The sequence below is a fragment of the Lycium barbarum genome, chromosome 10 (genome assembly GCF_019175385.1).
Source record: "Lycium barbarum isolate Lr01 chromosome 10, ASM1917538v2, whole genome shotgun sequence".
In the NCBI taxonomy this organism is placed as follows: domain Eukaryota; kingdom Viridiplantae; phylum Streptophyta; class Magnoliopsida; order Solanales; family Solanaceae; genus Lycium; species Lycium barbarum.
Genome location: NC_083346.1, coordinates 43,119,062 through 43,134,691, shown reverse-complemented (window position 1 = coordinate 43,134,691; position 15,630 = coordinate 43,119,062). Strand labels below are relative to the sequence as shown.

At 35.5% G+C, this 15,630-nt stretch overlaps 1 protein-coding gene across 1 annotated transcript; it reads right to left on the bottom strand.

Annotated features, from left to right (window-relative positions):
* Window positions 1-7,256: 7,256 nt before the first annotated feature.
* On the bottom strand, window positions 7,257-15,387 carry LOC132614417 (protein RETARDED ROOT GROWTH-LIKE-like). Its single transcript, XM_060328869.1, has 7 exons — window positions 14,884-15,387; window positions 13,876-13,987; window positions 11,178-11,337; window positions 9,996-10,144; window positions 9,762-9,913; window positions 9,041-9,155; window positions 7,257-7,674 (listed from the first exon to the last, which is right to left on the bottom strand). Exons 1-7 carry the CDS (start codon window positions 15,285-15,287, stop codon window positions 7,537-7,539), a joined length of 1,230 nt encoding a protein of 409 aa, XP_060184852.1. The 5' UTR covers window positions 15,288-15,387; the 3' UTR covers window positions 7,257-7,536.
* Window positions 15,388-15,630: the final 243 nt, after the last annotated feature.

Here is a 15,630-nt window from a genome sequence, read left to right as displayed (position 1 = left end):
TATTAAATTGGTTCGTACATAATCAAGCAGTATCTACTCCAAATTCATAAAGGAATATGGAGTCATTATTTGTCTTTACGTAGATGACATGTTGATTTATGGTACGAACATGTTTGGAATATCTGAAACTAAGAAGTATCTAACTTTAGTATTTAAAATGAAATACTTGAATGAGATAAAGTGAATTTATCACAATCACATTATATAGACAAAATTCTTAACAAGTTTAGTCATTTGGACATAAAAGAGTTTATTACTCCTTGTGACTTTAGTATCAAGTTGACTAAAAATACTGGGAGAACTGTAGTGCAACTAGAATATTCAAGTGTCATAGGTAGTATGATGTATGACATGTATTGTACTAGACCTGATATATCATTTGTTGTTTGTAAACTTTCAAGGTTTACTAGTAATCCAAGCAATGATCACTGGAAAGCAATAGCTAGAGTACTTGAATATTTAAAATGAACAAACCAGTTTGACATATGCTACAGGGATTTTCCTACTGTGTTGGAAGGTTATTCTAACGCAAGTTCGATTACTAGTGTTAATGATAACAAATCCACAACAGGATGGATATTCACTTTAGGTGGTGGTGTCATTAGTTGGGCATCTAAGAAACAAACTTGTGTTTCCCATTCTACAATGGAATATGAATTTATTGCATTAGTAGCTTCTGCAAAAGAATCAGAATGGTTGAGGAGTATATTATTAGACATAAAGTTGTGGCCACAACCTATGCTAGCCATTTTCATATTTTGTGATAGTGAGACTACGATGTGTGTTGCTCACAATAATATTTATAATAGGAAATCAAGACATATAAGCTTAAGACATGCTTATATAAGAGAATTAGTAACAAATGGAACCATAGCTATAGTGTATGCGAGATCAAGCAAGAATCTGGCTGATCCACTTAAAAAGAATTACAAAGAGATGCAGTACAAGTACATCGTGAAGGAATGGAACTAAAATCCTTAAAATAAAATCAAATTTTAGGAACCCAAGTTTGAGTTAGTATACACTCTAACAATACAAGTTCAACGGGTAATAACAAGTTACTTTGTGTTGTTAAAGCACTGGTCTCCTAATGAGAGCCTGATCTAGTGTACTGCATACTATTATTTAAGGAGTTAAAGAGTTGTTAAATGTCTGTTATAACGGGTTATAACTGGGACATAATGACAGACTATTACAAAGAGAGGTTGATTTAATTCTTAATGGAATTAGCAAGTGTCTGAAGTAACAGGGACATAATGTCTAGTTTCACCTATGTGAATATTAAGAGTGGCGCAGCTTCAAATAAGATCTAGAGGGTTGGTCTTATAAATATTCATGAAGTCGGGATTAGTAGCACATGGCCGTCAAAGTGCTAAAGCAAGTTATGGTTTTTTTAGCCGCTACAATATTGTCACATATGTGATACTTTCGGTTTGACATAATGAATTGTGGTTCAAATCTTCGGATACCATAAACTTCGTCAAACTTTAAATTGTTTCCACTAATAGAAAGTTCAAATCTATTAAAGATATTTTCTGTTATGCATGATATTATGAGAAACAGTACAAACCAGTGGGGGATTGTTGAATAGTTTGTACTTGTAAAGGGGAACTTTCCCACATTGATCGAAAATGAAGAAATAAAAAGGTTTAAGTGCTTGGCCATCTATGTGTACTTGAGCCCAACCAAGTGTCTTTTTGTGTAAAATAAATATATATATATATATATATATATATATATATATATATATATATATATATATATATATATATATATAAATCTTAATTATTTGGACTTCGACTTGGGGCTAGGGTGTTACATCCCGCCCCTCCGTATGCTGATTCGAGTCGGGCGTTAAGGCCATGAAAGCGTAAGGGCGGAAGTGTCGTAAGAGTTCAAGTGGAGCAACTACATTATCCCCAAGGTTAAGGAGGTTCATAAGAATGATTGGTAAGTATGGGAAGGTTTCGGGATCAAGCAAATCGAAGAAACTTAAGTTAGTCGGAATTCAGGGAAAATTAGGGAGAATTTTGGACAGGATTTTGGCCCAACTTTCAGGAGGTACATATCCTAGTATATAAGGAATTATGGGATGCATAACCTATCTAAACTCAAGTTCAGAGAGTCTTCTTTCCAATGCAATAGAGAGTTTGCAAATCAGAGAAGTACTGTGCTCGGTACAGCCCATACAAAAATACGGCCCACATTGAGGGGGTGGGTTTAGTATATATAAGTGCTAAGGCTGAAAATTTTCATTCCAACTCACCCCCAAATTGGCTCCTCCTTCTCTCTACATATCAACTTTCTCTCTCTCTCTCTCTCTCTCTATCTATCTCTCTCTCTCTCTCTCTCTCTCTCTCTCTCTCTCTCTCTGTATATATATATATATATATATATATATATGTGTGTGTGTGTAGAGAGAGAGAGAGAGAGAGAGAGACAGAGAGACAGAGACAGAGATCATAATTCAAGAGTAATCTACGCAAGTTGGGTCTCGAAAGTTCGTAAACATTGCGGGATCGTCGTTCTTCTTCTCGTTCTTGGAGTGGATGTGGTTTTGGACTAAATCAAGCTAGGATTAGGTGTCTTTGAAGTTAAATGAGGTAAGATTCCATCTCCTTTACTGGAATTAGGTGTATCTAGCTTGGGATTTGAACATGCAAATGAGAAATTCATGAATTCGACACTAGAATTTGGAATTGATATGATAGCTATAGTTGGGTTTGTTGGCAAAGATGTAATGATGGATATAGCTGGAAACTGGAGTTGTAAAACTGATTACTTTGTAATTATAACCAATTATAGCTCGTAAGAAAAAAAGAATAGCCTTATAGAGTGTAAACCGAGCTTGTCCCTCGAGGTATCGACCTATTGGCCATAAATTGAGTTATATGAACTTGAATTAGGATAGGTTGTTGTTATTATGGTCCTCATGGATCAGGAAAATGTAAGAAATACAGGGAAAATGCTGCCCGAATTATCCTAGAAATTATCTGTCACTTAGATACGTAAAAATTAGGATCGGCAAATTGTGATAAAAGCATTTCTCTATGATTATAGGTCGAGATTGAAGCATAATGAGTGGGTTGTTGTGGAAAGCAAGCGAAGCTTCATAAAGGTATGTTAAGGCTTCTTCATCTCCTTCCTTCTATGGCATGAGTCCAACTACCCGTATATTAGAACGAACGTCCCAAAAGAAACGATTCTACTTTAAGTACAGCATTGTCCAGGTTCCAGGTTGTTTCCTTCCAGTATTCCTTACTCATGTTATTTATACTTATGTTATCTTTATGTCATCTTTATCCTGCTTTACATACTCAGTACACTTTCCGTAGTGGCGTTCCTTGCGGGGACGCTGCATTCATGCCTGCAGGTCCGACTCCTCAGATTGACATACCCCATCAGTAGTTTTCTCCAGTTCAGTAGTCGACCGGCGGGTTCCACTACTTTCGGACTTACTTTGCTGTCATTTTGGTATGCACATTATATGTGTATATTTTGGGTATGGCGGGGCCCTGTCCCGACCGTTATGTCAGTTAGATGCACTCTTAGAGGCGTAGACATGTGTCATGTGTATAGATTTCTTATATATGGCCTTGTCGACTCATGAATAGTATGTACAGTTTTTGGTATGGCCTTGACGGCCTAGTTATGACTTACGCATCTTCGTGGTGGCCTCGTCGGCCCGCGTACATATATGTATGGTTATAGTCCACGCTTTACAAGTTGATGATGGTTGACATAATTTCTATTCGTCAGTCCCATACACGCAGGCCTTGTCGGCCCAAGTGTTATGAGCAATGTATGACATATTACAGGTAGGCGCTTGGTCTTACGGTCTGGCGGTAGTCATGCTCCTCCAGCTTGGGGTGTGACATTAGGCACAGGCCGGGTCGGACCTTTAAATAAAAGACTATTTTAATTTTCATATTTATTTTATGTTACAGGTTTAGTTTATTTAAAACTTAAATTTTTAATTTAGATCTAAGTTTTAACTAAAACACTTGTTCAGAAAAAAGGTACCTTTTTCGAAAAGATCTTCTTCTTCTATAAATTATGTTACCCTGAATGTAACATGGCCCTGGGGAATCCTGAAGAAACTTGTTCATATCCACGGGCAATATTTCTTTAAGGACAGTAAACTTTCACGCCTCAAGGTTTTGTTCTTCTTCGAATCTGTTCTGCAAATTTATCTAACATTATATCGGCAAGTCAAGTTTTTGGTGAGGTTTGCACTTCTTCTAACTAAGGCCCCATTTGGACATGATTTAAAATCAGGTTGATTTGAAGTTGAATTTTATTTCAGCATGTAATTTGAATTTCTTAAGTTGTATATTTCTCATAAATATAAAAACCCCACTAGTTGTGAAAATTATCAAAACTTCTCTGATTCTTATACAATCTTACCGAATGAGCAAATCATGATTCATAACAAACTTAATATCTACAAGAATGCATTTCTAAAATATACAATATCTATTGATTAAACTTTAGTTCAATAAAAAAGAAAATTGAACATAAGTTGTAGTGTAACTACTTTTTAATCACATGGTACGGATTAGGGCTGTGCATATTAACGGTTAAACCAATAACCCGAACCCATTATTGCGTTATTAGGTTAATGGTTCGAGTTAATGGATTACTGGTTCGGGTATCGGGTGGTGCCCTGTGGTTATTGGCTTATTGGGTCGGGTCACGGTTTGGCAATTTTTGTTAACGGGTGAACTGATAACCCGATAATCATTCAATTTATTATAATTCTACCCTTTAATATATAAAGTCACTTGACTAGATTTAGGGTTACTTGATTTCCACTTCATAAACAGTCTCTCTCTCTCAAGTCTCAAGCGGCGATTTCACTTGACAAAGGGGTACTTGTGCATTTTTCAGTTGCTGAATTTTTGGTGCTGTCATTGTGCTGCATTTTCATGAGGTGCTATTTTTGCTGTCAGTTTTTAGTGCTATGATACATTTTGAATGAAGTGGTGATGTGGTGTTGCGATCAGTCTTTTGTGCACCGATCTAGCTAATGCAAGTGATGATGTTATGTTGTTGTACAAAGTGGTCAAGCCCTTTTTTTTATGGGTTCTTTGTTCTTGAATTTTTTTGTGTGAAATCTTAACGGTTAAACCGATAACCGAACCGATAACAAACAACAACCGATTAACCGATAACCCATTAACCGATATTTTAACGGTTCTTTAACGGTTTAACATGTCTACAAACTGATAACCAATAAGTTAAACCGATAACTTTGAAACCCGAACCGAACGGACCGATATGCATCCCTAGTACGGATAATCTCTTCACGTCGAGCATGCAATTTCGATTAGATGACCAAGAAAGTGAACCAACATTTGTTACTTTGAATCAAGTTTTACATTTTAAAAATATATCTAACAAATTATGGATTCTATTTTGTATTTTACAAAATATGAACTTATGCAAGTTTTACATTTAAAAAAATTGAAATCACAATTTGGAATCTAAAATCCTACGTTTTGAAGAATTTGGAATTTGAAATCATTATATGAAATTGAAACTTTTCGCAAGTTTTATAAACAAAATGCTTGAAATCAAAATGTGGACAAGAGGGGGTTGCTCAGATAGTAAGCGCCCTCCACTTTTAGCCCGAAGGTTACGAGTTTGAGTCACCAAGGGAGCAAAGAAGGGAGCTCCTGGGGGGAGGGGTTTAAAAAAAAATCAAAATGTGAAATCATGCTTCCAAATCCTATGGCCAAACGTCTACTAAATGTCAATTTCTGAAGGGAAAAGGATCGGTCAATTTAATTTCACTTTTTCAAGATGGCCATGCTGCTATTTATGATGCTTCCGAAACCTATTGTTCTCTAAGGGGTCGTTTGGTACGTGAGTTAAAGGTGAGATATCTCATAATAAAATTTGGAATAAATTTGTATTGTCAATCAAACATAGTATAAATTTAATCCCAAACTTAATCCTAAATAATTCACCTTATTCCATCAAACTTAGAATTATTTTATCCCCATGTGAGATAAATTAGTCTAAGGGTTATAACCCAAAAACTATAATCTCAACATCATTTTGTCTGCGAACCAAACAACCCCTAACTCCCTGTTTGGATGGTTGTTTCCCGTGGTTCATTAATGTATGATTTTCTATGAAACCATGTTTGTATCAATTGTTCTTAAAATTATGGTGTTGTAAACCCATTGTGATCCCGTGGTTGTATAATCATGAAATAGTTCAATTTTTATAACCACGAATTTGGTGATTTTTGCGTAGTTACGTATTTCATTTCTCCATTATACCCCCACCCTCCACCATCCACCCCCACCTTACACCATCCACCCTCATCCTACCACTCACCTCCACCGTACCACCCACACCCACCCCTAACTACCCTACCCCTCTGCCACCTATCCCCACCCTACCACCCACCACCCTAACCACCACCCACTACCACTCACCACTACCCAACCCCATCCCACAACCACTCACCCCCACCCTACCATCCACTACCCCCAGCCTCATCCCACAACCACGCACCCCTCCACCACCCCCACCACCTACCACCTACCACCTACTTATTTTTTAAAGTTCCTATCTTATTAAAGTTCCTATCTTATCTTTTAATGAGTTTTATTAATATATATAAACTAATTTCTAATTAAGAGTTAAGGGTATTTTAATAAACTTATAAGTTATTATACAGTACCATACAGTCAAACCAAACGATACAAATGTTATTAAACCACAACAAACGATACAGTCTATCCAAACATTGTGTTCATTAATACAGTACAATACAATACAATACAACACCATACTGTACCATACCATACTATACATTAATGAACCACGGGAACAGCCATCCAAACAGTCTAAGAAAATTCTGTTGTAAGGAAAAACAACTAGGAGCCTGTTTAGATGGGCTTAAAAAAAAAACAGTTTATAAGTTGTTTTCAGCTTATAAATTGTTTTAGATAAGCTAAGACAAACGAGCCTAATTATTTTTTTGGGCTTATTTTAAGCACAAAATAACTTTAAGCTGGTCAGTCAAACACTCAAAAAAGCTTAAAACAGTTTATAAGCTGCTTTCAGCTACTTATAAGCCAATCCAAACGGGCTCTAGATCTTCACAAAATTTAAAAAAAAAAAAAAAAACAATAGGTGCATTCCTACATACGTTGCACAAATTTTAGAAAAAGAAGACGAAAAGAAAACTACTATAAATTCATCGTGCACTTGGAAAATGTCAAATTGTCAAACAAAACTGAGCGCGAAACCAGAATTGAAAAATAAAGAAAACCAATACTTACAGGAGAAAGGTACCAAAAATGCAATCATCTGTAAATTCATATCCCCTATTTTGAGGCACTAAGCTTAAATGATGTACCTCCCTACTGTAAAGTGATCGTGCATTTACAATTAAATAGACCAAGTGCCGTATAGCATAGTGTATTATTATTAGAGGATTTCATATGTACAGCAACTCCAGGTCATAATTAGAGTGCAATGGGATATTCCAAATTTCCAACACTTCAGAAGCTAAACCTACAGAGCGATTGACGACTTATGAGCAATGTCATAAACCGAAATGAGGATCTCTGCACCAATCAGTATAATAATGAGCCATTCGAGGAAATCTGACTTCCTATTTTGAAGAATTTCTTGAAGGAATCGTATGTTATGCTGCACACAAATATCAAAACGTTAACTAAAGCGTTTAACTCATGACGAAATTCAACAATTTTTTTTATTTAAAGAGGAGCTGCAAACATGGAACACATCAGGTAAGAAAAAATATGAGATATAAAGAACCTCTAGCCTTAGTTTAAAGTAAATTAGACTAAGGATTCATATAACTGAACCAAGCTTTATTTGGAATTTAAAGCTTCGTTCATTGATTGAGAATAAAAGAGAAAAGGCCATAAATAGTTCCTTATCTATGGGAGTAGGTCTAAAATGGTCCCTCAACTATACACTTATCGGTTTTAGTCCTTTAACTATCCAAAAACTTATCAAATTTGATCTCCATCTATTTTTTTATACAAACAGAGTACAAACTCATAAACCTTCGTGAGATTAATCGTTAAACCATTCCTCAGACCTATATTCTCTCTCTATGCTTCTTTTTCCTCAAGTTCATTCTTTAACCTCCACTTTTTTCCTCAAGTTCTCTCTCGCGTTTCGTAACCGACGGACTGCGTCGGTTAAAACCGACGGAAAACCGACCCATTCCGTCGATTTTGTTAAAAAAAAATTAAAAAAACCGATGGTCTCACGTCGATTTTTTTTTTTTTTGAAAATTAAAGAATGAAATGTAGGAACTTGGAATTGAACCCGGGTATGTTCCTTGGCATTAAAGGGCTTTACCACTAGACCACTGATATGTTTTGTTCATATACTTACATTGATTTAATTTATACTGTTTTTTCGCTCTAAAAACTAACGGAGTCTGTCGGTTTTTTTTATAAAAAAATAAAAATAAAAAACCGACGGACTCCATCGGTTTATTTTAGAAAATAATATAAAAAATAATTATATTTTTTCGCACATTTTTGTGCAAAAGATTACCGACGCTTTCTTAAAAAAAAGACTTTAAAAAATTATTGAAAAAAACGACGGAATCCGTCGGTCTTTCCGTCAGTTTTTTCCATCGATTTTTTTCCGTCGGTTTTTACCAGTTTTTTAGTAGTGTTTTTTTTTTTTTAGTAGTTTTGAGAAGAATGGTTATAGAAATTTTGTGTCTGAGTTTGTCTTTTCGAATTTTAGAGACTCGAGAGGGACACCAGTGCCAGAATGCTCTTTTTTTTTTTTTTTAACAAGAGGAACTTGAGGAAAAGAAGCAGAGAGAGAAATATAGGTCTGAGGAATGGTTTAACGATTAATCTCACAAAGCTGTTTGTATAAAAAAATAGACAGAGCCCAAATTTGATAAGTTTTTGGATAGTTAAAGGACTAAAACCGGTAAGTGTATAGTTAAGGGACCATTTTAGACCTACTTCCATAGATAAAGGACTATTTATGGACTTTTCTCGAGAATAAAATACCATACCTCAACAAACTTCAGCTTAAAGTCAAGGCTTTGGAATCTTTGAGTCAACTCAAATTCATCTCTGAGATATTCCCAAATTTGAGCATATTTCGCATCCTTCCATGCAATATCTGATCTGAAAACAAAACAAAATTTCATATGATACTACCAAACACACATGATACCACCAAACACACATGAAAATAGAGCACTATTAAGAAGTAGTTCTTTAACATATGGGTAGAGTTGGAAACAATTACTTTTTCTCCGTCCCAAAATAAGTGTCACCTTAGCAAAAAAGATTATCCCAAAATAAGTGTCACCTTAGGAATTCAAGACAAAAATTGGCAAATATTTCCAACTATGACCTTAGCATTAAAGACGTACTCCTCTTTAAAATTGCTCAATTCTAAAAAAACATCTAATAAATAGGGGTAGTTTAGTAAACTCTACATTGTATTTATTGATTTTTTCTTGGGCGTGATTTTTGCAAAGGTGACACTTATTTTGGGACAGAGGGAGTACTATTTTTGTCTTGAATTCCGAAAGCGACACTTATTTTGGGACAAATTTTTTTGCTAAAGCGACAGTTATTTTGGGAAGGAGGGAGTATAAAAAAAATTTTAAAAAAAGTTGATTTATATACCACTCTTCCAAATCACAATATTGATTTAAGAGAGAAACAGAAAAAGGAAGACGAAATAGAGAAATTCACAACATATCTAAATAAATGGAAGTATACCTTTCAAAAAGTCCTAGCTTAAGAATCACATCAGCAAGATTAGAATTTGCCTTGCCAACCAGTTGGAAAAGCTTTTTCCTCTCCATTGTGAAAGTTCCAGTCTTTTCCATTCCACGATTGATGTCCGTAAACTCAGCAACCATTCCATCAACCTGGAATGGCAGAGGATACTAGTCAGAAAGTTACCTAAGAACCTTCTCAGTGCTGATCACATATAAGTTGGTAGACACCTACTTGGCGAACATAGTAATCAAGAGCAATACTTTGACCAAGAACACTGCCAATGGTTCTGATACCATCTACATTCATATACTGCAACATTATGTAGTCTAATCCACCTTGCATCCATGTGCTCAAAGTTGGCTTCTCTCTTACCTCATACTCTAAAATTTCACAATATAGACATCAGTGAGAGTCCAGAAAACTTTTAATTCTTATAAGAGATGAGAGAATTTGAATCACTTAAAGTTGGTACAGAAGCACACATGAGATGAGATGAATATTATATTCCATAAAAGATTAAGAACACAATTAGCACAAATAAAGGAATGATCACTTACATAGGGCATAGATCACCAAAATTGTCCAATGTACTTAATACATTATTTCAAGTAGAGCCAAACTTTGCTAGACCAAGAACTAACATCCAACTTCAGTATGACACTCACTTCAGTTGATTAGTATAAAAGAAAATTATTAAAATGCACTCCTGAGTCCTAACAACCCTCGAAAGCCATTCAATTTCTGCCGGTTCCCAGTAAGATCATCAATTAATGGGAAAGTGAGTTTTAGGAAGTTCTTCCAAGAAATTCTACAATTTTGTGCGTGCTATTAACAATGAGCCTGAATGAGCATGTTAGAAGAAAAAAATGGAGGTTTGAAATTAATAATAAAGTCACTAATAAAAAAAATAAAGAGAGAGAGAGAAACAGAAACAAAAGAAATTAAAATTAAGAAAGGCCGATTTGACTGCTAAATTCCAAAACACCTCCACCTCTCCCCGGAAAGGTAAAATGTGCTTATCTTTGTTTTTTTTTCTTTTTTATCAGAAAATTCTACTCAGTGAATCCTCTGAGGGGAGGACATTAGTGGCAGCATAACTCAACATTTCTGTTCCTTCATTTTTTTTTTTAAAGCAAAACCAACTCAAATTCAAATTCCTAATATCATAATCAAATCACAGTGCCTTTCGGTTAGTAGTTTAATCTAAACACCTTAACTACCTCACAAAAATATAATTTCCAATACTGACTATCTCAGAAATAAAAGACAGAATGAGAATAATAAACATTTCTCCAAAAAGAATTAGAAAAATGAGCAGACTATATAAGAAATTTCTATAGCATTTTCTTTTATAAGGTAATAAGTAAATTCATGAAGCATTTTGTAGCTTGAATTATTTTCACATAAACTCACCATCCTTTCTCATCTCCGGTAATAACCCTGAAGCATGTCTCTCGACAATCTTCAGGTATCCATCAACCTCGTGATCGGAAACATTAAACAAGACAATCGAGCCATATTGGAAAACAACCATGTAACAACAATCACTGCCACTTAAGTTGGCACCTAAAGCCTGAAAGCATAACACATAAGTATTATATTAGAAAAAATATCGTAGCACTAACTAACATTGAAATTTCCTATATGCTTATTAAGCAAGTAACAACACAAACAACACCACCTCAATCAGAAAACTTTCGCACCAAAAGGAAAAACAGAAATCCTCAAAAACAAACCAGCACACAGGAGCAAGCTTGGAAAAAAATATAATAGGGAAAAGGAAAGGAAAATCTTAAAGACAATTTTTTTTAACCCAATGCCTTTGAAAACCACATCAATCAATCAACTACACCTTCATTGCAAAGTAGCTGGGGTGGCTATTTAGATCTTCTATATCCATTCTATTTTAATCGGATCCATTTCATCGCAATACTAAAAAATTAGTCTCTTAATGCAAATCAGGAAAACTAACTAAAATCCAACATTCATACCTAAATTGACATGCAACTCTTTTAACTAAGATGAAAAAGACTCCTAGATATAACAAAAATTTCCAATGAGACAGATGTGGTCAATCAAAGTGAATTCATGTTCACTGGGGTTCACTATGTGGAAATGTAGATGGTCTATCTTCTACCTGATGCAAACAGATAGAAAAGATCGATCATCTGCAGACATCAATAAAATTCCTATTTCTGATAAAATTAGATCATGAATCTGGAGAGTTAATAGACGATTGCTCAACCAGAACCTAACCACAAAATGATGTATTAACCAACTAGCAAAATGCTACATTGCAAGAATGCAACAACGAAATGATCTCAACTACAAAACCAAAGGAGAACATTCACATCATGTGTAAAATGGAAGGTAAAGCCATAGTTTGCACCAAGGCATTTAGACATATAAGTGCGTTTCTGCAAATATGACAATCTTCAACATTCCAAATTTTAAATACTTGAAGAACAAATCACCCCGTCCATGCCTCTTTGGGGAAAAAATGAATTCGAAGCTAAAACCATTGAAGATGCTCCAATAACTATTGTCAAGTATCTCATTTGTATTCAGCCATGATAAAGAGGACATCATACCCCCCCCCCCCCCCCCCCCCCCGGGGGCTAAACTAGCATCCAGTTTAGCACCAAAACAGAGACAGGGGAAGTTATATCTTTCATCTTGCTGACGCTTCAACATTTTCAGTGTTTATACGTGCAACATATTACAGATCCATACATTTTATGCCCCATAAAAATTTATAGCCTCATGCACTAAAAAATCACAAACCAAGTGTCTAAGATTTAGAGATAAAAAGTGAGAGGATGCAACAATCTATCAGCAACTTTGTAGGTAACCGCAGTACTAGTTTTTTCCTTTTTTTGCAAAAACTAACAGAAACTAAAACACTAATGATCTTTGGTTAAAAAAAAAAAAAAAAAAAAATTGGACAGTGTTTAATTTTTCCAAATTTCAGGAAAGAAATTTCAATCAAATTTGAAACAAACGCCACCCCAACTACCTCCCCATGACTGAACTTGATATTATCTTCCAGATGAGCATCGCAAATTAGTCTTGATTCTCTTATGATACTCATCAACATGTAGTGATTAGTAACTTTTCCAATATATAAATCTGCTCCAGCAAAAGGATTACGCTACAATGGCCGAGGAGAGAAGAGTGTTGAGTACATTAGATTGAGCAGGAACACTGTCTTACAAAGATCTGGGCTCTATCTTAGTTGGAGATAATTCAGTGTCGTGGAAAAGCAAGAAACATATGTGATTGCATATTATAATGCAGTGCAAAAGCAGAAAATCGAACTATGATGGTGGCAACTTTTTAATGCATAAAGAGCAAGCAAGTACTTAAAGAAAATTTGTACAAGTAGGTAAGATATAACTTGAGTGTAATATTTATAAAAGCACTTCATATTGTATCACATCCAATGCTTTATAAGAGAATCAAACACAATTGACTGTGGCTTTGTCAGTTAAAAGATATCTTAGGAGAGATAGCCACAAAGTTTGCAATTTCAAATGATCAACAATTATTCACAATATCCCTCTATTGGTACCCGAACTAGCTTTGTACGTAAACAACACGGTGCATACAAGTTTTATGCACCAACTTGAAGAGGAGTGTTAGGTAGATGGTGCAAATAGGTTGGACTTACATAGAAAAGTGTATTGGACTTACATAGAAAAGTGTATATACACATCCTGCATCGAGAAATGTAAATATAAACACGGAAGAGTGTAAATATAAAAACTAATGAAGCTTAAGACATTAGTCTTCACACATACTCTCCCATTACTCTTATAGCACATTTTATTTTCATAAAATCAACCAAACAAGTTCCAAAATACCAAAGCGAAATGTAGACCATTGACCGTCATAATCATGTTATTCGCCTGGGACAGAGAGTGTCCAACTACTTGTGCAATATGGCGCCTAAACGTTAGAACAGTACACATAATATACTCCATGTGTTATCAACGGTAAACAACAACAGTTTTGACAAATACAAGAGTAAAAGCTACAGTGAAGCGTAAATAGTAAAGATTATCAACTGTAAACAAAAAAATTCAAATACAAAGGCAGATGATACACTCACACTGGGCGCCTTCTTGGTGTCCCCAAATCTTAAAACAACATAATTTGTCATTCGAGACGAAGGTGGAACAAAATTCTGCTTGTTCTGCTCCACTAAGCTCCGCAAATCCACACTGCCAGACAATCACGGATGGTTCAATTAATATTTTCAATTTTTGAACGGAATGAGAGAAAACAGATTGAAGGGGAGCCTTGGCGTAACTGGTAAAGTTGCTGCCATGTGACCAGGAGGTCACGGGTTCGAGCCGTGAAAACAGCCTCTTGCAGAAATGCAAGGTAAGGCTGTGTACAATAGACCCTTGTGGTCCGGCCCTTCCCCGGACCCCACGCATAGCGGGAGCTTAGTGCACCGAGCTGTCCTTTAATGAGAGAAAATAGATAAAAATCACTCCCAAAAATTCAAAAACAACTCCGGTGTGTATTCATGTCCAAACATAAACTCCAATTTCCAAATACCCCCTCCATCTTTCGCTTTTCGAGAGTCAATTTGACTAATCTTTGAAGCTAAATTGGATTAGATTAACTCGATATTTTAATATTAAAACTTATATATTTGAAAACTACATGAGAAGTACTATAAATTGCAAATTTTCTCATATCAATTTGATGAAAAAACGCATCTTAAAATGATGGTCAAAGTTCATGCAGTTTGAATCTCGGGAAGCGAAAAGTGTCACATAAATTGGGACAGAAGGGAGTACCATTTTTAATCTTGGAAAACAAATACTCCTTCCGTCCCAATTTATGTGATACTTTTCGCTTTTCCAGAGTTAATTTGACTAAAGCTTGAAGCTAAATTGGATTAGATTAACTCAATGAAAAGTACTATAAGTTGCAACTTTTCTCATATCAATTTTGTGAAAAAATATATCTAAAATGTTCATGCAAAGTGTCACATAAATTGGGAGAGAGGGAGTAGTACTACTTATTTCCTTGTTTCACAATTCTTATGTCCAAACGCCCACATTATAAACAACGGAATGATAGAAACAGCTTAAAAATGCATTACCTAGTAGAGAAAAAGAAAGCCCTAACAGGTATATAAGGCTTAACAGCAGTAGCACTAGCATCATCATCCTCATCCTCTTCCTGCTCCAACGCCTCTTCCCCAATCTCCGAACACGAAACAGCGTCGTTCCAATCCACAGTGTGTGCTGACGAGGATATCGAAGAGAGGCATTTTGACACAGCGAAATTAGGCTTCTTACGCGAGGAAACAAAGCTGTGGTTCAAGCTATGTGATTGCCCAGGGAGAATGAGAGAGAAGGTAACAGTAATCGGTCGATAGCGTATCGGTGACGTATGTAGGTTACGGAAAGCAGGAGGGTTTGTTGTTGTGGAGAGAGTAAACAGAGTACGAAAAGCTTTGTTGAGACAAGGAATGGAGGAAGAAATAGCAGTCACAGACTTCATTGGAGCACAAGCCTTGGTAGAAACAGGGCAAGTTGTTTATGGGTCTGCACACTGTCCTCCAACCTTATTTCAGCCGCATTTGAGCGTCCAAATGAATGGCAGAGTGGCGTTATATAGGTTTTGCTTTCTTATTCTTCTTTTTCCTGTTTCCTTTTTTTTTTTTTGGGATATTTTAAAAAAGAAACCCATTTTGAAAATATTTACACCACGTAGCCCACAAACAATATTATACAACATTATACCTGCAGGGAAAAAAGTGTTATACATAATGTATCAATCTTGTATAAAGTGTATAATAGTGTATAAAGATGTTTATACACAACTATGAGCTAAACCGGGTTTT